We start from the raw sequence: 23,610 nt of genomic DNA on the forward strand, positions 1-23,610 counted from the left end.
GCCACGTCCCAGCATTACAACAATTCGTTTTCAATATTTAAATATTCAGTTTATGAAGATATAACACAAAGAATAGCTGTATTTTATCAGTATTCTATGACAACTACTACACATTGTCCTCCCAGGGGATGAAGACAGCTGACTTTAATTATCCCCTGACACGCCACCATGAGGTTAACAAAGTAAAAAGTAAAAGATCTCGACTGTTCATAACATATTTACAGTATATAATCTGACCTTTCTCTAATGCCACCAGCAAGTGGGGGTTTACTGATCATCTTTAACAGACTGACTCAACATTCAGTACAAACTTCACTGTTTCCAGATCATGTGTTAACATTAGTGCCTATTTTTTATTATTACTATTCTGTGATTCGCTGGTCAAGTGTAAATAAACCAACACTGCATCAGTATCAACCCAGGATTTGTGTCTGCAGTTCTTTGTCTGGAAATAACCTTCCTTCAAACAAAAGATCAATAAATTCTTATTGCAGGACATAAGAACTCTGTTTGGTGCAATATTAATGTTTAAATGCATCGTTCAGATTTTCCACTCATGGATTGACATGAATAGATCTGTTAGGTACAGGCTCAGGAGCCCAGTGGTCTTCACCTGCACAATATCCCACAAGCAAAAAGACAGAAAACATCTCAAATGGATGTAAATCAATGGATGAGCTTGGTGCATGTAGCCTATAGGAAATGTGAGGACAATAATCCGTCCATGTACCCATTTCCATTCATTATTAAACTCTTAATACAGTCGGTACATTTCCAGTAAATGTATTTAATTATTTTCAGCTCAGCATTAAAACATATAAAATGTCAAATTTATAATGAATCAGTATTTGGTTGCAGAGGAACAGTTGTTTGTAGAGTTCATTAAATTAACTGTGACACTCTCCAAGTTATTCAGGGAACTTGAGTAATGCAGCAGCAAAATATTTTTCAGACTCATCTAATATTCTAGGTGGAAGTTGCCTTTCTACGAAGCCCCCTATGGGTCACGTTGGAGAAAAAAATATGTTTTGGCAGTGACTCAATTTCCAGATATCTAGTCGACGTGTGGTGGAAGAAAATATTTTGGAGACTGTAGAAAACATCTGAGCCCAAAAAGGTCACAGTGATTTGGATGATGATGTTTTTTTAGGCTGTTACCATGCAATATATTCCCTTGTCAAAGTATTGCAGTAACTCTCTCTACTAAGTGATCTAAATATTTTTCTGCCATGTTAATTTGGTTTTTTTCTACCTTGTGTCACCTTTATAAATCTCTCTCTCGCTTTAATCGTGTTGTCAGTAAAGACGACGTGGACGGTGCCAAACGAATTCCAACTTCCTGAATGCGCTAAAAACAACTTCCAGTGCAGGATTTCATGATCTGCAGAGGAGGACGGCTGCTGTCTGTCTGCAGCTCAGAGAAATGGCGCTGTTTTTGCTCGGGAGACGATTCTTCACATGCAGAGCTGACATTAACATGACAGCGGTCCATGCGTACTGGTAACAGCTTCCACTGGGTCACATTTGCACGATGACATGCGCGAGTCTGTTTTTTTTGTTTGTTGTTTTAGCTGCAGCAACGAAGCAGGAAATGGCTGATCGACCTTTTCTGCAGGAGTTTATGTAAAGGCTGTTAGATTAGAATCCACTAGATGGAGCAGTATGTCCGGGCAGTGCGCGACGCAGGACGCACGAAATGACAACGCTGCAGATCTTCAGCTCTGTGGGGAAACACCTGCGAATCCCCCTGTTTCACTATTACTTGGAAATATATTGTCGTTTTTCTAACATTATAAGCACCATTGTTTTATCAGTAATGCTGTATGGTGTAGATTTGTTTAGCATCTCTACAGTGTTGTTATATTAAAATAGACTTTTATTAAAAATAGATCCATGAAATGTAAAGATTAGAAACTAATACATAAGAAACCATTTGCCTGAATCATCTCTATAAGTCATATATTTTCATAATATGACATCTCCCCAAAGAAAAATATTAACAATTACATTATGCAATGATGTTGCTTTGATGGACAGAATTATGGAATTATGGTAATTGATAAAGCAGTTGTTAAAGTAATTTTGTATTCTAGAAATATCTTATTTATTTAATTTAAACCTTTATTCATACAGTATATTTGGTCAGTTAACTGAGGGTATATGCACTCATAAATCAGTTACAAAAGACTGTCGGACACATAACTAATTGTTTTCAACTTTTAATCTTTGATTGCTGTAACACACTTTTTCAACCAACCATCAGGACTGTGAATGATCAAAACATCCTGCACGCCCCCACACGGCATTAGCTTGCATGTACCTGTACACCCTGCACTGTAGGATATTTAGAATCCCACAAGACGTCTGCTCAGCTACAGGGTTTGTAACAGGGTGACTCTGCGATGCAATGTGCTGAACAGTCGGTGTCAATGCAGCTTCATGTTTTATTGAAATATCCCTGCTGACATGTTCAGGTCAGAGGGCTTCATCACAGCATGAGTAATGTTTAACACAGGTCACAGTGCACACAAACTCCAAAACTGCCACAAGGGGCATGGACATAAACAAAAGACAACTAACAAGCTAACGCTGCATCTACAGCAGAGCCAAGAAGAATAATCAGACTAAATAATGCCATACATCAAGACCCAGTGTAAAGTGAAGGAATGATTTAAACAAGTGTTATTGTGACCTATTTGGACCATGGTATTGATTTAGTTTTGCTGTGAATGTCAAGATAGAGCTACTCTTGTCATCACTACGGTTATTACTGCCACAGTCTACCTGTTCGTTTCCCTGCAGCTCTTCAGTAGCGTCCGGCCGGCAACGTGTTAATGGAGTGGATCTGTACTATGAGCAGACAGGCAGAGGGAGGCATGCTGTGCTGTTGCTTCCTGGTGCTCTGGGTGAATACGACAACATGCGTTCTCTTAATGTTAGAGAGCTGGCTGTGGGTGAAGAACATCATTTCCAAGCAGGTTCGCATAACTTGTCTTTTGTACCACAGGGAGCACAAAGACAGACTTTGGTCCTCAGCTGAAGTCTCTGAATAAGGAGCTCTTCACTGTAGTAGGGTGGGACCCCCGTGGTTATGGACAGTCCCGACCCCCAGACAGAGACTTTCCCTCTGACTTCTTCGAACGTGATGCAAAGGACGCAGTGGATCTGATGAAGGTGAAATCAGTCAGTCAGTGAATATGTAGATCGTGATGAAAACGAAAAAGATATATGTAGAAAATACGGGTGTGGACATTCAAGTGTTAATAACATGCAGCATTTAGTTGATATATCAGCTAAATGAATATCCAGACTAACTGGAGCAAACAGAAAAATGCTGAAAATAATGAACACGTGCAAATGTGAGTCTGTAATTGCCCCATTGTACCGTTTATTAATCAGTGCACTGCTAAATTGAGCCCAGTTTATGAATGAATGAATGAATCTAGTGCAGAACTTCCTCACCTGAATTTACATCAGCATTAAATATTATATTTCTACCACAACAATGGGGAACTCTATAGGCTTTTATGGTGGATACGTCTTTTATTTCATTACAAGGTAAAGTCCAATTTGTCCATCACTGTCATGATCCGTCACTCTCTCGTCTCTTCAGACAGTTTTCTGGATTTACAATAATCTCTGCACACTTTGACAGTAGTTGTCATTTCTTTGGCAGACACTGGGCTTTAGCAAGTTCTCTCTGCTGGGGTGGAGTGACGGAGGGATCACCGCTCTCGTCGCAGCAGCCAGAAACCCCAACCTGATCAACAAGATGGTTGTGTGGGGATCTAACGCCTTCATTTCTCAGCAGGACCTCAAGCTTTACGAAGGTGCTGCTTCTCCATCTTTTATTATCTTGGTGTAACTGTGAAGACATATTCATCTTTCCTGTCTGTCTGTTCACAGCCGTCCGTGATGTGTCGAAGTGGAGCGTGAGGATGAGGCAGCCCATGGAGGAGGTGTACGGAGCAGAAGTCTTTGCTAAAACTTGGGAGGCCTGGGTGGATGGGATTGCACAGTTTGCTCACAAACCAGAGGGTGATAACTTCATGCTGCTACAGTTTAATTACTCAAAGCAAATAACCACCAGAAATGATCGAGCTGTTTTGCGATGAAATTGTCTCAGTGAGAGATATTTGAACTGAGAACGTATGAGGAGTAAATTGGAGATGCTCTTTAATGTGTGTTGGTCTAATAAATGTCAGCTAAACAAACACATGTGTCCTCTGTTTAGGGAGCATCTGCCTGGAGCTTCTGCCTCTGATCAGCTGCCCAACCCTCATCATCCATGGAGAGAAAGATCCCATGGTGCCCAGCTTCCACCCACAGCACCTCCTCCAACACATCAAGGGGTCACGGTGAGAACAAAACAATAGTGGGTTACTTTTAATTTCTGAAATTTAATATGAGAGAAGGGCGTAAATAAAATTTACATCCATTCATCTAGATTACATCTGATGCCAGAGGGAAAACACAACCTCCACCTGAAGTATGCTGATGAATTCAACAAGCTGGTAGAAGATTTTCTACAACAGTGAAACTGCTTTATTCAAATGTGAACCAGGGTGAACTAGAAAAGAAGCTCATGTCATTGCTATTTGTATATATTTATTCAGCCTGTGTAGACATTTTTATTCTGTCTCGTAACCATCATGTGTCTTTTTGCGGGTGTTTTACACCCCTCTGCAGTCATTTTGTGATAATTAAATTTGTCCTGGTAGATCTTTGTCTATCTGTAGCAGTTGTGTGTCTGTCTTTAGTCATTTTTTGGCTTTTTGTGATAGTTTTTTTTTTCTTTCCCTGTAATTCAGTGATCTGCACATCCACCACATGACTGCATCATTACAGCACATAGATTTTATAAATGCACATGGTTCCACATCAGCTGTCGCATAAGTACATTATTTTAATAATCCTTATTAGTACAAACATTATTTTACATGCTGATTTATTTGTAAATGTTTTAAATGTTTAGGTTTTAAAGTGCGTGTCGAATCCGTGGTGCTGGTTCTACACATCGCACTGGTGGTGATCGATTGCTTTGGTCTGACGTTTTCCTCGAACCCGGAAGTTTCTGTTTCTGAAACACGAGTGTTAGTTTTTGTTTTAGCAGCTGCTGAACGTCGTTTAACACAATGGCCGAGACACCGAACGGAACCGAGTCTGATCCCATCTCACTGCACAATTTCTCGGAGAAGATTTTGGAGCAGGTTGTTCATTTTCACGTGATGAAGCTCAGCGGCGGGTTTTTCCTGTGGGTCGGTTCGTCCCCGGTTCTGTCCAACCTGGCGGTGTCGATGAGCAGCAAATATGTAAGAACGAGGACACATAGAAATAAAAGTGATATTAGATGGACCTAGTGTGTGGAAGCTGCAGCTGGACTGGTCCATTCTAATGCAAATACACACTTTTCAGTACTTTTCAATTGAATTCTGTTGATTTGGGCTCTGGATCCATGTTTGTTTGTTTCTTATCATGTGATGTTTGTCATTCAGGCTTTTATCTGATTCATATGTTTATTTAAAAGTCACTTTGTAGCTTGAGACTGAATAAAACAGCTTTATTGGACTGGATACCCTGGTGGTATTAGGAAATAGAAGACTGTATATTATAAATTACAAAAAAGTGGAGGTGGAATTAAATGATGTGATTATATATCTCACAAGATTAATAAGCTGTGGTTCAAGTAAAAAATACAGTCTTAATACAGTATTGAGGTCTTTGTTGCACCTCAGCAGTCTCATTAATCCACATCTAGTCTGTCATCAGTTTTGTGAACCATTCCTTTAATACAGTCTGTAACTTCAGGCATCAAAGCTAATCTTTTATTTCCTCTAAAGACACTAACGACTGTTCCCCTTGTGTTCTGAATGCAGGATGCCATGCCGTTATCGACTTTAGTCATTGGGGATCCATCCGACACTGCTCCAAATTCCATGGCACAAAGATTGGGTAACGCATGAATTAGTTTTTCCTTTGTAGTAAGAAGTGATAGAAGTGATCTACCTACTGCTGAGACTCAAACTGGCTTGAGTTTTTAGTGTTGACCCATTAAACAATTCAATTCAGTTTTATTTGTCTAGCGCCAATTCACAACAGAAGTTATCTCAAGGCACTTTCCAGTGTAAGGTTTAAGACCTTACAGAGAATAAAACAATAACATAGGTTAGTTAAAGATGTTGAGCTTCTAAACACATCTCAACAGTTCAGTGAAGTTTAGTGATACTAAACTATTTTGTGTGGAGTCTAAATTAAAAGTGAAAACAGTGTCTGTTTCTATTTTGCAGCGAAGAAAACCAAAAAGCAAGTATTTGTGAGTTACAGTCTCCCAATGACGGACTCCAACCTTAGTCTCTTGGTGGAAAACAGAATCAAAAAGGAACTTGAGCTTCATCCTGAACACTTTTGATCCTAAACGGAGCTTTTTTTTAAGGACATTCATGAAGTAGAACAACAGACAGCTACAGGAGCAGCTCCTTCTCCTGTTCCTCCTCCTCGACACACTCATCCAGAGACTTTAATCAAACTCCAACTACAAACAGTCACATCAAATGTTCTTTTATTGACATAATAAATTAAGTGGTTTATTATCAAAACATGTAGGCCTATGGCTTTTTGTACAAATGCATCATATTAAAAAAATAAAACTTAGAAAACAGCATTAGTGGTTGAGTTTTTTTTTTTTTTCTAGTGTTCACCTGTTGAAAACATACAAACTACCAAACCATACAGTGCTGAAAATACGTGCCGAGTACTAAATATGACATAGAAATTGAGGATGTTTGAATCTGTGGATTCAGATAGATTGGGACAAAATGGTTCATGGGATGGTTCATTATTTCAGTGTGCTTATATTCTAAAAAAGTACAGTTAATAATCCACACTTTATGACTGAATGGCACATGTATACATACCTTACATTGTTATGCAGTCCTAAGGAATACTTACATAGTAAAGTGTATAAATGTACACTAATCACAACTAGGCCAGGTCTATGCACACATCAACAGTACTCTATTCTAATCTCCACAAATGTTTATTTTAAAAAAAAATGTAAAATATTGTGCTTTCTGGCTAAAGTTACACATCCTAGGAGCAGGATTACAACATTACCACAGTACAGAGAACAAGGAGTGAGAGTTGGAGTGGAAATATTTGCTAATTAAGGAGGTATTTCAAGCCACAAAATTGCCCTTGGCAGCATGACAAAATAAATACTGTTGTTTTTTATTCATTCTTAAATTATATTCTCTGTTGTGGTAAAAGAACAGAGTCCATATGATAAAGCAATTTCAATGCTGAGATGCATCATAAGACATACAGTGGTTCACTGACTAGTCACTCCAATGTCCGATCAACTCTCAGATTTGTTTAGCATTACTCACAGTCTCTATAGGCTACACGTGCAGTCTGCCGAGGTCTCCGGCTGTACGTCACACAACCATCATACACCCACACCAACAGCAGTAATGCTCATTTAAAATTAAAAAATCAGTGGCCTCAGCTCTGAGGATAAAGTGCCACATTGGATTTCTACTAGAGGGACCACAAATCAAGAGGAGAAAACAAGTAAAACCATTTGTGTCTTTTCATGCAACAAAAAGAAAAGAGTGGTAGTGGTTTAGCCAGTCCCTGGATCTCCAATGTCTTGGCCGAAAATCACAAACACTTGATTGTGTCTCTGACATTTAGTGCAAAATAACTTACAAAGAAGTATACGATGCAGTGAAATCCTCTTTCAACGAGTCAAAAATACAAACTCACATTATTGAAAGCTACTCAGCTGAACTGTGTCTCTTCACTTGCGTCTGCTTCATTTTATTTAAATCAGTCTTGGCAGTGCGGACGGCAGTGCAAGAAAACTCAACACAGCTGAAGACTTTCATATTATGTAACTCACACTGACTTTAGATAAAATTTGTCCAGTACAATATTTTTGGCAACTCCTGAATGAATCATATTCACTACAAACTACACAGAAATGACCATCGTCACCATCTCAACCACGATTGTTCATCTGGTTCCGAACTATTATTTCTCTTAAAAGTTTTTTTTTTAAGTTCATTGACTGTTCAGTCAGGTTAATGTGGGAGCAACTCACAGCGCTACAGGAGACTATTGCTATGATGCTCACACCCCATTGGCTATGGCACGGTTTCCTATTACCTCCCCACCAGTCGCGAGGGCGTATGAAGCAGGTACCGCTGCCAGAGCGGTGGCTGCTGCCACTGTAGCACCCCCAGTTGTTGTGAGGTGTAACGGTGTGTCGTGTACGCGGGAGTAGTCCCTGTCATATTTGGCAAGAAGCAGGTGCTGCTCTCCTGGATGGAGGAGGGTCTGACGGGTAAAGGTCTCTCCGTCAGCCAGGCTCTCCGGCAGAGGCTGGCCCCGTGGCTCAGGCAGCAGCAGCAGGCAGATGATGCACAGCAGGGTGCAGCAGGCAAAGATAACGTGATGCAGGAAGTAGCCCTTCTGGTTGTGGAGCTCCATGATGGGGGCAGTGAGCATCCCAAAACCAGCGCTAGCCAGGACCAGGCCCAGCCCTCCACCCCTGCACAGAGAGAAAGCAGCAGATTCTTAACCAAGGCGACAAGTTCAGGCTTTTGTGCATCTGAGACAAGTTCCGACCTGAGTTTCAAACCGTTATTTACACCTTTACTTGAACCAAATACAGCATCAAGTTGACACTCACTTGAGTCAACACTGCGCCACCAGATGGAGCCAGTAAGCAAGTTGGGATCCAGCTGTTTCCCACTTCATCATACAAACTAATATACTGAGTATGTACCGTATACTATGAGCTGGATTACGGTTTCTTAATAAGACCTAATGGCTGTACTTGATGTAAAAATCCTGCGGCATCACAGTGAAGAGGGTAAGTTAAAAAATGATCGTACATTTTCTATAAATCAAGCGTGTTGTAGGTGACCCTTCTGCTAAATGTCATTTAATGTGTTTCTGACTATCCAGGCTCACCTGATGACAGTAGGAGTGATTTCAGCACAGAAGAAAATGCTGAGTGTGCTGACAGCGTGAGAGGAGAACATGCCGATGATGGAGAAGGCCACCGAGAATTTCCTGTTCAGAGTGTCCCGCAGAACTGTCCAACAGAGGACAAGTCAATGTAAGCATGACAATAACACCCAGCAGAGAACAGTCAGTTTAACACAGTGGGTGTAAATTACAGTGCTTTATTAGAATATCATACAAGGACCCTGAAATTAGACAACAGAATATGACTATAATTTACAGTTTGAATGCACCACTTTGTCCTACAGCTGTACCTGTGTCATGGCGAAGGCTGTACTTCCCAATCACTAGAATCCATTAGGGAGCAGTGGAGCGGGAGGACAAGAAGAGAGAGAACATGTCATTGGTAAGCAGAAAGGGCAGCACGGTGCTGACTCAAAACAAACAGCAGCCTTCGGGAGATCTCTGAACCACTCAAGTCTGAAATAATGACTACATACTGCAGATGTAGGTCAGAAAAAGAAGAATGAGGAGAGATTCCCTTTAGCTGGAGTGTTTTAACTGCAGGATGTGGGTACAACTCAGTTTACTGTTGAATTTATGTTTGACCTTTGCTAAACAGTAAGTAGTCTGCTCTTATGTGCATTTTTCTTAATACCACAGAATAACTTTGCAATTTGTAGCTTCCACATATGAAAAAACGACAGTACTGTTAAAAAAGTCCTCTGTAGCTCATACGTGAAAATGCCTTAATAAGTCTTTTAGAGTAAATAATGAATAATATAATAATGAACATTATCAAACACTGCTATCATTAGACAGCTTCAAATTCAGTGCTAATTTTAAAAACAGGTTGGTGTTGCTGCTCTAATCTAATCTAATGATCCAGTGTGAACTTCACTACTCACAGTTCAGTAAACCCAGCTGTAGCAGTGATGCTAGAGCTGTTATGATCATGAAGGTGAGCAGTCCACCGCGTCGTCCCATCAATCCCACCGCAGGGCAAAGTGCCAGGCAGGTCGCCACAGCGATGCCGGCCATAGTGTAATAGTCCGCATGGCACAAGGCCGTGGGCTGCGCCTCTGGATCCATCATGCTACGAGCGAAGCAGTGGTGGATCCCATAACCTGTCAGACTGCACGAAGGCACAAAAACACACAATGAGAGAGCGAACAGGGAGGAGGTACCTGAGACATGCGTCTGCCACGGGGCAAGAAACGTGTACACTCGCACAAGTGTCTTCATTTCAGTCTAGGGAACGAGCCACGAACCCAACACACTTACGAGTTGACACACAGCACCACAATGTTTTTCCACAGGTTCCTGGTGCTCATCATCTTGACAATGCAGGTCCTCTGGGGCTTCTTGTGCAGCTCCTGCTCCAGCTCTGGTAGGAAATATGAAACGCACACCTTGAGACCTTGAAGTAATGAGAGACCGGCCACTAGAGCACTGAGAAGCTAATGTGCTGTGGGACCTTTACATAGACAGAGGACATCCCAATTTTATAATTTTCTCTGTCTGCTTGGCCACTTGAACAGGCAGAAACAAAAAATCAAACACTGAACTAGGGGAGAAAGAAAGGAGAGGTGTAAGTGAAGTGCCACTGACCATCAACTAGGAGAGAAAATGTTAAGCAACTTCTGTCTACGTTGTCTTTATGACCCTAATGAACCTAAAGGAACACGTCCTTTTCTGATTTCAGGTGCATTTCATCATGTGAACGGGCTGGAAGAACGTGTTTTGTGTCTGTGTGTCTGTATTTGAGTCTGTGCTTGTTACATGTTCATTTCATCACACATCCAGAAGCAGCTGCAGCATAACATAGATGGCAAATTGATCTAATGAGTCATAGCGAAATGGATTTTGGATCATTCATCATGTTTATTGTCCTCACCTGTGAGAACTCCACTAGGCTCGGTTGTCATGTCAACCTGGTTCTTCTTTGCGATGCCCAGCATCATGGCTTTGGACCGCCTGTAGTGCTGGGTGGCCAGCAACCAGCGCAACGACTCGGGAAAAATCCTGTAAAGACAGAGAAACAGAGGAAAAGAAAGGATGTGAAGAGAAAGGGTTGAGAACAGAATGTATTGTGAAAGCAAGAAGAAGAAAACAACAGGAGAAAGAGAGCATTGTTCAGACGTCAAAGCAGAGCGTATCGTGTAGTGCTGTGTGTACTGTACAAGCCGTTGCCTGGCTCAGCGCGAGAAGACTCTAACCCCCACCCCCGCTGTGGATTTCCTCAGAAGGTGGCACTCACCAGACGTACGGCAGCATCAGAACGAAAGGGCTGATTATGACGATCTGCAGGACCTGCCAGTCATCCCGGTCCGGCCAATTGCGGCACAGAGCGGCCACCCCTGGCATCAGTAGCTGCCCGCCCACCATCAGAAAACTGGCCACCATGGTCATGGAGAACCGCCAACCTGGCAAACAAAGCTCGATCCCTAAAATAAATCGGCAGCAAGAGGAGACAGAGGAGGGTTTAGTTTCACTGAAAATATAGATTCTTGTAGTGTTGGTGCACCGTAAATTATTTAGCAGTGTGAATATGATCATAAACTAAGCAGCAGCCTTAATGGCCCTGAAGAGTGTGATGTGTGTGTTTGTTTAATGGTGGAGCCAGTATTGAATTTCTTCTCTGAATTATTGAGCACTCCTATTACTGATCCCCCCCCTGAGGGCACACTAGTTTAACACCACACCTCTTTATGAACTTAGGATGCACTATACATGAAGGGGTTTGAGAGGGTTCAGCTGCTCTGTGAGTGTTTTCACTGTAACTTCCCTTTATTTCCTCCCTAACTGGGCTCCCATTCCCTCCCCTACTGCCTGTAACATGGTAGCGTCCAGATGGCCTGGCCCATATGGCAAGGTCTTTTTGAAGGTGACCATTGTCAGTGGCTGAGGAGGGAGGCGGGTGAGTGGGGGGAAGAAGGGGGCCTCGCTAACCTGTACTGTAACTTGTTATTGTGGAGAAACAGAGGAAGAGGTGGACGATGGGAACATGGAGAGACGAAAAAAGGATCAGTAAGGGCAGAATACAAATGACTTTTCCCTGAGAAGGGCATGAAAAAGTCTCTCCATTCATGACTGGGATCAGCGGAAGAATGATAATAAAGACTAGAGAGAGACGGAGACAGGAAGCAGCAGGGAAAGAAAGAATGACAAAGAAAGAGACAGAAGATTTTCAGATAAGAGAAAGACAGCAACAATATTCACAAGGCAGGCAGACCGAGCAAACAAAGGTAATACTAGAAATCCCTTCATCTCTCTTCTCATCTGCCCCTGACTTACAGTTTCAGAGTTAATGTCTCCAAAAACATTTCCCACAGGAACCTGAACAGATGAAGGTAATTAGACTGACCCATAATCCTGAACCTGAAGGAAGGTGTCTCTCACCCACGGAAACTAGAATTCATTTCTTTTAAGAAGAAGTAACAATTCAACAATACTACCTATAGGATAAATATGAAAGTTTACAGGTTGTAAATAAGCTAATGGGTTTGGCTAAAAAGGAAAATTCTACGTGTGCAGGCCAAATATCTTAGAATTATTGTCTGACCTTTCGTTTTTTCTTGCCACATGTTTTGATTTTGCTGTTTCCAGATCTCGGCTATCAGCTTATTGTGTACAATACTGTCAATATGAACTAGATTTATGCTGTAAAGCTGCAAATTTAATGTATATTTTTATAAACAATGGAACAATTTAACCTAAGTCTAATGTGTCACAGCCCAGAAAACAAATCAAATGCAGCTTTAAGTAGTATTTTATATCTATGATGTTGATATTGTTGTGTATGGCTGTAAGTTGTAGTGAGTGTTACAAGTTGTTGAATCTGTTTTAATATAGTGTGGGACGTTTGAATTACTTTCCAACGATCATGTGAAATTATTTCAAGCCTTAATCTGTAACGTAAAGCTGTCAGATGAATGTGTGATGACTGAATACTGCCCCTTTTAAATGTACCGTACTGTACTTTCCACTGCTGTTACCCCGTCTGTCTGTTGTGACAAACAACACGGCGCCGTGTCTCTGCTGCATCATCGTCCACCACATCGATACGAATGGATCAGACAGAGCCGAACACACATGCACACATATCCCAGCTAAAAACAAATCAGCCGTACTTTGACAAAGGCATCGCTAAACCAACCTGACAAAACACAAACCACTCCCTAACTCTCTGGGGGGGGGGGGCTGACTATTGGGATATGCACACACACACACACACACACACACACTTGCAGGGAGCTATTGTTCCAGCTGAGTGGGAGAATGGTTCTCCTTGTGTTGATTATCTCACTGCAACCCCTCCTCCGTGGGCTGAGTCCTCCCTCGCCCTCCTCCTGCCCACTGCTTCCTCTTTCTCATCAGAGCTGAAGTGGCTCTCTCACCCTCTGTGAAGCCACCATCCCCCACCTCTGCCATCTTTACCCCCTCCCTCCTTCCCTTCCTCTTTCACCAAGCAGCTTCTCCACTGTCTTTACATCTGAAAGTGAACAGTTGCAGTAGGTTCACAAAACAAAAACTATAAAGGGGGAAAAAGGGGAGGCTGAAAACAAAGAGGACTCAACTAAAAGCAGCTGAGCTAATGGCCAAACTATTCTTTGATGACAAATGGCTGGCTGTACCACACACACACACACACACTTTTCGGTGTCCTTTGCTTGGGGCGTGAGAGCAGAGTGAAGAGACAATTGGCTTTCTAACAGCACGAGTTCAGCTTGAGAACCACTATATGTGTTTGTATGTGCATGTGTAAGAAAGAACTTTAACTTTAATTTTAATTAATGCATTAATTGGAAAACCTATAGAAAATTCATCAACTTCTTTTTTCTCCAAAGTGACCTCTAGAAACCTGAAAATGAAAATAATCTTTTGCCGCAGCTTTAGGTGGATGACTTCATAGTGAGACAGGATGGGAGGCGATGTAAACGACTTGTCAAGGGCAGTAGTCTTCCCAGCTGAGTCAGCACTTCTCATAGGCAGCTCGTAACAACACACAAGCAGAAACACACACGTACATACATACATACATTATACAACTGTCTCTAAAAGTCCTTAAGCAGCAGACACAGAGTAGAAGATGAAAACATATTAACCTCTGTGCACTGGTGGAAAAGCAACTTCAGTCTAATCCCTTTGGACCGATGCGAACGTCATTCACTCAAAATCTTTTGAGTTCAAAATATTCACCTCCTGTAGATCGTAGCTCGCTACTGCACCGCTAATCATCAGGGAGTGACACCGTGCAGGATAGATTCAAATGTTGACCCAATTCTGTGAAACAAATCTACCAAAATGTCTACAGCAACTTCTCAAATGCTGTCAGTAAAAGTCAGAAGTCAAGTCAAAGTCATCCTGAAAACAGAATGAGATCGGTGAGACTGAATCTAAACAGTCACAGGACATAAACTCAAAACAATCAGATGAAAGATGCTAAAGTGCACCGTAAAACCACACAAAAGCTACTGATATGTAGGTGACTCTGAACCATCTCTTAGTTCTGCTGATATAGTTTAGTCTGCTGGAGGAACTCTACTGATAAACTGAGCTCCTCTCTCCTTTCTCCATTCAAATTCTACCAGTCTCCTGGTGCTGCTCAACTGGGGTTGTTGGGTTTTCTATATCATTCTGTATACAGTTATATTTTGTAAGGTCTGAAGTCTGAGCCTCAAGTCTGCAGCTCTGTTACAAGAATGACTTCTGCAAAAAATAGCTAAATACACTTCACATCTCCTCATAGCTCTGCAGCTTGATTGTTGGTGATTGAGCAGACGATGCAGAACAGGGTCTTAAATCAAATCATTGTAACTGTTACATTTCTAAACCGTCCATCTTAGTTCAAGGTAGTTCAGCACCCTACAGGTAGCATGTCTTAATCACAGTATGCATTTTAAATAGAGATGACTCTTTAAACACTGTCTCTCCAATTTTCTATTTTTCAGAATAGTATGAACAATGGACAAGAAAAACAAGAGAAAAGCATGAGCCAGAGGAAGCTGTGCCCAAACAGCCCCCAGAGGACAGCCCCAAGGTAGGTGCTACATTACAAACTAATAAACTAGTGTAGATTTAGTGCAACAACCAAATACACACTCATCAACACATTTACATTAGCAAAACAAACTAAAGCCTCTGCTGACAGCTCCAGTGGAGTTTATTATGTGCTGTATGCTGCAGAGAGATAACTGAACGATGAAAGATTTCAAATGAGCCTCGAGAAATGAGGGTGTGAGTGCTGGTAGTAATAAAATGGTAGTGAGAAGGAGGAGAAGGGGATGAATAGGGCAGAGGAGAGTCAAAGGAAGCATAGAGTGGAAATGGAAAGGACCAGAGAGCAGCTGAATTTAGAAATAGATATTTTGTGCTACGCTGACATTGACATGGGGGAGGGAAAGAAAAGTGAGGCAGGGAGATAGAAATGATAATACAGCTGCAACCACAGCACAAAGACATGCATAGTTACTATACGCTCATCTATAATACATTATATGTGTGATACATGAAGGTTTTTGTGTTTCTGCATCTGCTCCGTCCTGCTGCAGCCCATTTAGCACTCAGCAGTGTAACAGAGTCTATAATAATAAGCTTCTGCTGTTCTTAAGCATCAGTCCACGGTGCATTACAGTGCAGCTTTAGGACAGTGATTTGTTTTCTCTGTGGCTCTGTAATTTCAGCATGTTGGAATTAAATGAAACAGTGCCTCCGTTGTTCAAATGCTGGTTTTCAGATTTCATTTAAAGGTGTTTACATCCATTATGGGAGTAAACATCTGGGCTGTTTTACACACAGTTACCCCATTTTATAGACAAGGCAGCCAAGGAGACAAGCAAGAAGCGAAGCAGGTTGTGCTTGGAAAAAAAGTAGTACTACTCTAGTTTACTTCCACTGGCTGCCAGTATTTTTTAGGATTGATTTTAAGATTTATTACAAATTTTAAACTCTGCCGGCCTTTCCCCAGGCTATTTATCCATGCTTTAAAGCCTCTATAGCCGACGTAACCAATCTCTGGTAGAATCTCGTTGTCCCCAATGTCAGATGACTACTAGAGGTGAACAGCCTTTCAGTTAGAGCCCTAACTCTTGAAAATTACCGGCATATGAGCAGCTGATCGAACATCTTTAACTTCCTAAAACAACCTTCGGCGCGCCTTTGCGATCTTCGCTAGCAAAACAAACGGTCGATATCTGATTACGATTACAATGCTTTAGTTGGAACTGGTTCCCAAGGCCGATTGAACTATGTTTGTTTGTATACAGATTCTGCTCCCATTCGTCGAGGACGATGGCGTTTATTGAGCTGGTTCGCTGGAGGTTTTTCCCCATGGGAGTTTTTCTCTCATGTTGCTTGCTGCTCAGTGACTACATGGTTCTGTCTTCTTGTGAGCACTTGTAACATATGTTGAAAAGTGTCTAATTTCTTATTTTTATTACGCAAGTTGTGACTCTGTAGAATAACACCTCAAGGCTGAGTCATACAACAGGACCAGGGCAATGAAACAGGATATTTAAAATTTCTGGAGAGCAGATCCAACATAACAAAACAACGGTCCGTGCCAATATGATCGCTGCCTGAAAACAAAGACCTGTCTCTGCAGACAAACCATAACAGGAGCAACAAGGACGAAGACTATTCCCTGTAAATCGATGTTTAGTTGCATAATGAAAAGTCCGATCGTTTTATTCCAGTCTTTGATTGTGTGTTTATTTGAAGCCTCAAATGTCTTCATGATTCTGTACGTGCTGTTACTCTGCATGTTAATGGGACGGCACTTTCCATTGTATGTGCCGTCGTATTGCGAGTTCACTTCAAAGGGGAGTCATTCTGTGCCATCGAGCCGACTGTTCCACCTACTGTACGAATCCACACCTCACACTTCAAAGTGCATGCACAGAGTCTGTTCTCTCACGCAAACAAAGCAAATACACACAACACACACACACACACATTTATCCCGTCATTATCTGTGAACACCCCAACAAACAGAAATAGAAAATTGCCCCCCATTACAGTTGTCTTTTTTTGTTTGCCAAATAGACAGAAGAAATGTGTTAATATAGTGTGAGTGAGTGTGTGTGACATGAACGAACAAAATGTAGCAGCAGATACAGAGAAGAGGAAACATATACTGGGTTTACAATAAAGTCAGATATATATATATAAATAATAACCAACCATCCACAAACTGCAGTAGTAAGTAGTTTTGTAAACGATGTGTTAATTGGTTTTGTTATTTTCTGACTTAAAATCTTAATACGGACTGTTGGGAATATATGTAGCATCATCAGATTAACTTCAGCTATATTAAGCATTTCTATACTCTACAACGCCACTAACTGTATCATATCACGTATACTAAGCTATTTTTCCTTCCACCTTTTCTACTGAGTCCGTCTCATCTTCATCTTCCTCAAAGACACAACATCGCTCGTGTTTCATTTCCCTTTGCAAATTCAACTCGCGGGAGCCTATCAGCAGATGCCTTAGAGGCATCCATTTTGTTTGTTTGTTTGTTTTCAGAAGCAGTTCAGCAGAGATTCATTAAGGACCCCTGCTGAGAGGGACAAAGAATGCCCCAGCACTCAAGCTCAAAATCTCCCTCGCTTTACACTAATGTGTGACTAATCTCTCTCTGGCCTGAGAGAGCAAAGGGGCCTATAGGAGCGGAGGAGAAGGGGCAGCGTTAGGAGGGAGGACATTCTCATTTTGATCCCCATGACCAGCTGCTCTAATATGTATATCCCTGAAAAGGACGTAAAAACAAACATCGCATAAATCCATTGTTAAAATATCCACAGTGATATAATGGTGCTGTATTTTATGTGATCATCATACCCACAACTTTGGCTAAGTCCTGATGTTTCACAAGCTTCTGTGAAGAAGGAAAGCAGAGAGACAAAAGCAGAGAGACATGAGGAGGCGAAAGCGTGTACTTACTGAGCACGTAGAGGGAGAGAGCGAGGCCCGCCAAGCAGAAACCCTCAAAGAAGCGCAAGGTGCTGAACATGGTGACGTTTACAGAGAAGGCGACACTCAGACCAAACACCAGCATGAAAAGCACCGAGAGGATCAACACTGGGTGCCGACCAAACCTTAGAGACAGAGAAAAAGGCGAGAGGAGGATGGTCCAGTAAAGTGTTTAGAGACTGTTACAAAGTGAGAAAAGAAGCTCTCGGGTGAAAGAATCATTTCAGCCATTGTTTCCTTCAGACTGTGTGGCCTTCCTGGTCTGGGGGCGGGTCAGTGGGGCAGTGGGTCAGGTCAGAGCTGAGGCCTGCACATTTCTTTACATTGTTTCTATTGTTTCTGATCCCAAACACAATGCAAGGACTTTTTTTCCCACGAGGCAGCTCAGGTGGGTCACAGGCTGTAGACAGGACCACAGCGAGTTCAACGGAGATCAGTACGTTCAGCATGTTGATTACTAAAAGACGTTTTCTCACTTAGCCATGTGGAAAATTTGGATGTTTAGTATTCATGTCTATTATTCCATTTCTATCCCTGAGATCTTTGCTGCCACATAAATTGGTGACTAATTAAATCTTGTGGTGCTCACAGCTTTTGAAAACTTGTCTTCCTGATGGACTATTTTCATCTAAAGAAACAGTCCCTGTGAGAGTGGGGGTTGTAGATTTGAAAGCGTAATCAGGAGGATTGTCTGGAAAAAGAAATAGCTGTTGAGTTTTTAGCCAGGGCTCAATATCTCAACACATATCAGATGGATCTCCATGAAATCTGAAACAGACTCGATGATCCCCTGATGTTTAATGTAGTGCCACCATCACCAAAGCTCTTTCCTAGCTGTTCCTATGAAATCAACCTGGTTCTGTTTAACCCACCTTCTGCTTCTAACTCTGTGCTGATCAAGTCTAAACACTATCATATCATACTTTTTAAATGAATCCCATTAAATGGGCATCTCCCAAAGCTGCAGCTGTTTTAGTCCAACGTTCCCTCATTTTGTTATTTTCCCTCCACTGTAAATGTTCATGGAAGCACAGAGTCGAGTAACTTTGGAAGAATTCCTTCATTTAATAAACTCGGACTGCTCACGTCTCACATTAGCTTTAGATGCACATTTGAATGCATCAACGTTGGCCACAATCACTTCTCTAAAAAGGATTTTAGGAAGCGATGTCTTCATGGTTTGTATGAATCAGAGGAAGGATTACAGCTCTACCACAGGTCACCAGAAGACCTGACTGTTGTCTAAGACTGACTGTCCTCTAAGCTTCTGATATCGCAGAGGGAGGAACAGGGAACGTACAGTAAGCAAACTCCTCCACGACACTGAACTCTATGTCAGCACCACTGATGTAAGGACAAAGCAGTCAGAAATCACTAAAGGCAGTTTAACCAAGACTCGAGTTTGGCAGGAAAATGAGTCGGCACTGATTAATTGTCTCTGACGCCTTTGGGGTAATGACGGCTTGTTACTGTAATGAGCAGAGACTTGGTTTATCTGATAATTGGTCTTCTATCTGTGGCTGTCAGACGTTGCTGCAGAGGTTCGTGTGTTAGCTGTGGAATGCTGCATAACTTCCTGCGACTGTGATGCTGACCGATGACCCTGACACAACACAGACAACAGTTGTATCAGCTTATCAGTAACACACAGCAGCTGTGGGATTTCTCAGTCTGACAGTCAAGATTCTTGCTGTTACGTTTGATCCGACTGTCTCTTTTGATCAGCACATCACCAAGACTAGAGAGGTCCAGATTCATGTGTCATTTGTTTTCAGGACTACCAGACTCTAGTAATAAAAGTCTCGTTATTTAACTAAATCCACGTTTGTTGACCACACTAATTCTAACTTGATGCCTCGTGAGCTGATCCACCATTAAACTCATCTTTGCTCCTTTGCTTTCTGTTAGTGGCTTATTCGTTGAATATTTTAAGTGCTGTGTGTGTTACTATTATTATGCCTCAGTCTCAGTCTCAGTTAATGCTATTAAACATGGTTCTTCATCCTCCAGGACTCCCAGCATCCTCAGTGTTTCTCTTTTCTTCTATTTGTATGTTTTCTATCTCCTGTACATGTTTCCTCTTGTCTTTGTTTGTGTGTAGTCTGTTCTATCACCAGGTCTTCATGGTGAAGAGGTCTCGTGGCTCAGGTCCTACCTGGAAGTTGCTTGACGTCCTACATAAATATTTGTTTACAGTCTATCTGACTGATTGCTCTGTTCATGCTGCATATTGGTTCATACTAGAAGATGGATTCCTCCTCTGTTGTTCTCCCTGAGGCTTCTTCCACTATGATACCGAGCTAAATAAATCCTGACTTGGCTTGACTGAATCCAAGCTGAATCAGAAGGTTAATCTGTAAACTGCTGTGGACATTTACAACTGATTGTTTTACTGTTTACTTGTGTTTTCTCTCTCAGATGTGTTTGTCTTCGATCTGCCTGATCCTCTAGCCACGTTGAACAAGATCCCAGCTATTGATTTGGTGAGTAACACGTTATATTGGCCAAAAGAATAAACCTGTAGCCCAAGTCGTGACAAACCAAACTTATCTTATGAAGCTAAGAAACACATCGCAGGGAGACACAAAACAGAGATGAAGGAGGCAGCGTACCAGTCAGCCATGACACCCATCACTAGGTAGCCAAATATGGAGCCCACCAGCAAAGAGAACTTGGCAGTGTGCACCTTCCAGGCAGAGTCACACACCAGCTTCCACTGAAATAGAGACAAAGAAATATTAGAAGACAATGGCACAAAAAGGTAAATGAACATATAAACAGCAGCAGCTTTGCAGCTTTAATGTGAATAAACTAAAAACAACTCTTTCAGCTGAAGTCGGTCAAACTCTTCACTCTCTGACTCACTGTTTCGATAATTCATGAAGGCAGATGAGTGTGCAAACATGCAACCCATGCTTTTCAAATATTAAAACATGCATCTTGAAAAGAAAGAAAGAAAATGCAAGCTTATGTGTGCATGAGAGCGGCGTGTGTGTTTATGTGGGCGCTTGTCTACAATAACAGAAATCAATAGTTTCCCACTCTTTCCTCTGAGCCCATGGGTCAGTGAACACACCGGTGCAGCTCTCAGCATCTGAAACTCTGCCAAGGACACATGTGGAAGCACGACGTGTGCACAACCCTGAAAGTATCTGCAATAGCCCAGTGGACACATTGAGCTGTGTGTTGAAATAGTGTTGGTGTTTAACAGTAATTTACAGAACTCCCCACTGAGTCTCCGGCTGTGCAGAGAAGCAGAGAGGAGAGAGCTGAAGGAGATGCTTATTACTTATGACTGATGATTTTGGTTGTAAAATGGCGAGTGGTGATGAAGGGACACACTCAGTATGGGCTTATTATGAATGGGCTATTAGCTCCAGTGTTATCTGAGAATACACACTACAGCTGGAAGATAATCGCACTTCATTGGAATGACATGATGAGGATAAGACTGACGGTACAAAAGATTCCAACCGAAATACGTTATGATGTTTTTGCATGGCTGAGATAGAACACTAACTGGTCCCACATTTAAGACTAAGTAACGTCTATTACCAGCACAAATCTGAAATAATAAAAGTTTTAAAACTCGATCTGACACGAGCTCTGTTCAGAACAGACCATGATTTGGTTCTAAGCAGCTTTTCATTTGGCAGTATTTTAAAAAACCAGTAAACACAGTAAATAAATATGGAGCTTTTGGGCTCCAGATGGAGTTCTGGGCAAGGATGCACCAACACATCCAGTATGACAACCAAACATTAACTATATTCCTTCAGACGTGTCATTATAGATTTCATATTACAGATTTCACTCTGTGTGCATTTTCAGTTCTCTGGGACAGTTTCCCACAGTTCCCAGTTGTTAATCCAGTCTGTGTGTTGCAGTGAATTACAGTGGAAAACAATTTAGTGAAATGAACATCAGTTAGATTAGTTTAGTCCTTCAGCGCTCATTTGCTATGAATGTTGAAAATTAGGCTTAGTAAGACAGTGACACACACACACACACACACACACACACACACACACACACACACACACACACACTGGGGCTCCTGCCTCCTCTGAGCTCAGCTCATCCTCTCATATTGAGGTCAGTGGGTAACCTGTCAATCAGCTGCTGCTCCTTGGATCAGACAGTGATGATGGAGACACAGGCTGATGGTGAACACGGTTTTTCACAGAAAACACGGGGGTCTATTCGGATCTCACTCGTTACCTTGGTAACCACGTTCTGGCTGAGTCCCGTCTCCAGCTCCAGCTTCCACTCCTTGCAGGCGCACAGCGCGCCGCTCCCGTCGCCGTATCCCTGCCCGGTGCCGTTGCCTTTGAGTTGTAGCGCGGGCGCTACTGAGCTGACGGAGACCGGCGGGGGGGGCACGGTCCAGTTAGTGTCGTTCGCGAGGGGCTCCACGCACGTGCCATTGGGCTGCGCCAGGAGGAAATAATCCGAAAACTGGCTAAAGCCAATGAACAATGCCGGTATCCAGGTCAGGACCACGAGCTGCTTCTGATGTTTCCCGAACCCCCCCAGGGACGGCAGAACGGATCCGTCGATGTGCGGCAGCAGCCGCGGCGTCGGGTGCTCCAGCGCGGTGAAGCCGTTTTCCGGCGGGTGGTCCTGCGCCTCCGGCCGGCCGGCTGCCATCACGGCCGGCCACAAAGAGAGCAGCTGCGCGCAACAGCGGGTGAAGCACAGCCCCTGCTCGGTTACCGTGCGCGCACTCTGTCGTTAAGCCCTTTGACACAAAGGAATCCCGGAGCGCAGATAAATCCTGTGTGCAGCCAACAAAAGTCTGATCCAAAGATAGAGCTCTCCGCTCCGTGCAGTCGTGCAGAGGCACTGAATCACCGAGCAGTCGCCCTCATGGCGAGGGGGCTCGAAGCGACCAGGGGATATCCGAGCGGAGAGGCTGTGTCAGGAGGAGAGGCTCCTGGACGGGACTGGACTCGGACCGACAGGCATGCTCACCAGCACGGGCGGTGCGTTCCATGAGTACAGCACCTACAGCGGTATCCATCCATATGGAGCTGAAGTGGTCCAGGCCTGCTGGTTGTAGAGACGAAAATCTGAGCCACATCCAGAGTGGGATCCGCTAAACATCTGCTGGTCCTTCCTTCATGGGCGCCACAGGTCCGATACCTGTCCACACCGTGCCCTCCTGAGCGTGCGCATCACTTAGCCTGTCCAAGTCCGGAGGTCCCACTCAGCGCCGGTCCCCTTTGAGGTGGTTGAGTCCAGAGACGCGGCGCAATATGATGCTCGGTCGTCGCCGTCTAGTCAATGGGACACGGTTCCAAAGCGGGGCTTGGGAAAGAGATGGAGGGGGGGCAAACCCCGCCCACCGTCGGTCGCGCTATGCGCTGCGATTGGAGAGCCTTCAAAGGGTGACTGCACAACTGACGGGCATCTGCAGCCAACAATGATCCCTTTGTGCAGCCTCTGCCCCCCCACGGAACACAAAGCGTCCAGTAATCACTCCTTCACTCACGATCTCCGTCGATTCCATGTGATTTATGAGGTGAACATCAAGTGGGGGGCTCGATCGAGTTTTTTTTTTTTTTTTTTTTTTTTTTGGGGGGGGGGGGGGGGGCTGATGCGCTTGCTGAATGTCCCACTGAGGCCGTTTTGCGTCATATGACTTTTTCATAACCGTCTTAT

At 42.9% G+C, this 23,610-nt stretch overlaps 3 protein-coding genes across 4 annotated transcripts; 2 read left to right on the top strand and 1 right to left on the bottom strand.

The window, feature by feature from the left end:
* Positions 1 to 1,037: 1,037 nt before the first annotated feature.
* On the top strand, positions 1,038 to 4,672 carry bphl (biphenyl hydrolase like). Of its 2 annotated transcripts, XM_026346229.1 has the most exons (7): positions 1,049 to 1,500; positions 2,803 to 2,906; positions 3,008 to 3,174; positions 3,677 to 3,830; positions 3,907 to 4,038; positions 4,235 to 4,358; positions 4,448 to 4,672. In XM_026346229.1, the coding sequence occupies exons 1-7, from the start codon at positions 1,424 to 1,426 to the stop codon at positions 4,536 to 4,538; spliced, it is 849 nt and encodes a 282-aa protein (XP_026202014.1). In that variant the 5' UTR covers positions 1,049 to 1,423; the 3' UTR covers positions 4,539 to 4,672. The 2 variants fall into 2 exon arrangements, with proteins under 2 accessions (XP_026202015.1, XP_026202014.1); XM_026346230.1 differs by lacking the exon at positions 3,907 to 4,038 and having other exon boundaries at positions 1,038 to 1,500.
* A 296-nt stretch (positions 4,673 to 4,968) lies between these two features.
* psmg4 (proteasome (prosome, macropain) assembly chaperone 4) lies at positions 4,969 to 6,658 on the top strand. Its single transcript, XM_026346231.1, has 3 exons — positions 4,969 to 5,312; positions 5,877 to 5,952; positions 6,288 to 6,658. Exons 1-3 carry the CDS (start codon positions 5,136 to 5,138, stop codon positions 6,407 to 6,409), a joined length of 375 nt encoding a protein of 124 aa, XP_026202016.1. The 5' UTR covers positions 4,969 to 5,135; the 3' UTR covers positions 6,410 to 6,658.
* A 95-nt stretch (positions 6,659 to 6,753) lies between these two features.
* Positions 6,754 to 23,203, bottom strand: LOC113152789 (solute carrier family 22 member 23). Its single transcript, XM_026346228.1, has 10 exons — positions 22,168 to 23,203; positions 20,559 to 20,662; positions 17,917 to 18,071; positions 11,231 to 11,417; positions 10,868 to 10,995; positions 10,255 to 10,357; positions 9,879 to 10,105; positions 9,285 to 9,317; positions 8,977 to 9,100; positions 6,754 to 8,551 (listed from the first exon to the last, which is right to left on the bottom strand). The coding sequence occupies exons 1-10, from the start codon at positions 22,594 to 22,596 to the stop codon at positions 8,131 to 8,133; spliced, it is 1,911 nt and encodes a 636-aa protein (XP_026202013.1). The 5' UTR covers positions 22,597 to 23,203; the 3' UTR covers positions 6,754 to 8,130.
* Positions 23,204 to 23,610: the final 407 nt, after the last annotated feature.

The sequence above is a fragment of the Anabas testudineus genome, chromosome 4 (genome assembly GCF_900324465.2).
Source record: "Anabas testudineus chromosome 4, fAnaTes1.2, whole genome shotgun sequence".
Classification (NCBI taxonomy): domain Eukaryota; kingdom Metazoa; phylum Chordata; class Actinopteri; order Anabantiformes; family Anabantidae; genus Anabas; species Anabas testudineus.

Coding starts and splice junctions, on each gene's coding strand:
- bphl (XM_026346229.1), top strand. CDS start 1,424: ATGGCGCTGTTTTTGCTCGGGAGACGATTCTTCACATGCAGAGCTGAC. Junction 3,175..3,676: donor ACGCAGTGGATCTGATGAAG/GTGAAATCAGTC, acceptor TTTCTTTGGCAG/ACACTGGGCTTTAGCAAGTT. Junction 3,831..3,906: donor GGACCTCAAGCTTTACGAAG/GTGCTGCTTCTC, acceptor GTCTGTTCACAG/CCGTCCGTGATGTGTCGAAG.
- psmg4 (XM_026346231.1), top strand. CDS start 5,136: ATGGCCGAGACACCGAACGGAACCGAGTCTGATCCCATCTCACTGCAC. Junction 5,313..5,876: donor TGTCGATGAGCAGCAAATAT/GTAAGAACGAGG, acceptor TTCTGAATGCAG/GATGCCATGCCGTTATCGAC. Junction 5,953..6,287: donor TTCCATGGCACAAAGATTGG/GTAACGCATGAA, acceptor TCTATTTTGCAG/CGAAGAAAACCAAAAAGCAA.
- LOC113152789 (XM_026346228.1), bottom strand. CDS start 22,596: ATGGCAGCCGGCCGGCCGGAGGCGCAGGACCACCCGCCGGAAAACGGC. Junction 10,996..11,230: donor CTGATGCTGCCGTACGTCTG/GTGAGTGCCACC, acceptor CTGTCTTTACAG/GATTTTTCCCGAGTCGTTGC. Junction 10,106..10,254: donor GTGGTGCTGTGTGTCAACTC/GTAAGTGTGTTG, acceptor GCCTTCGTGCAG/TCTGACAGGTTATGGGATCC.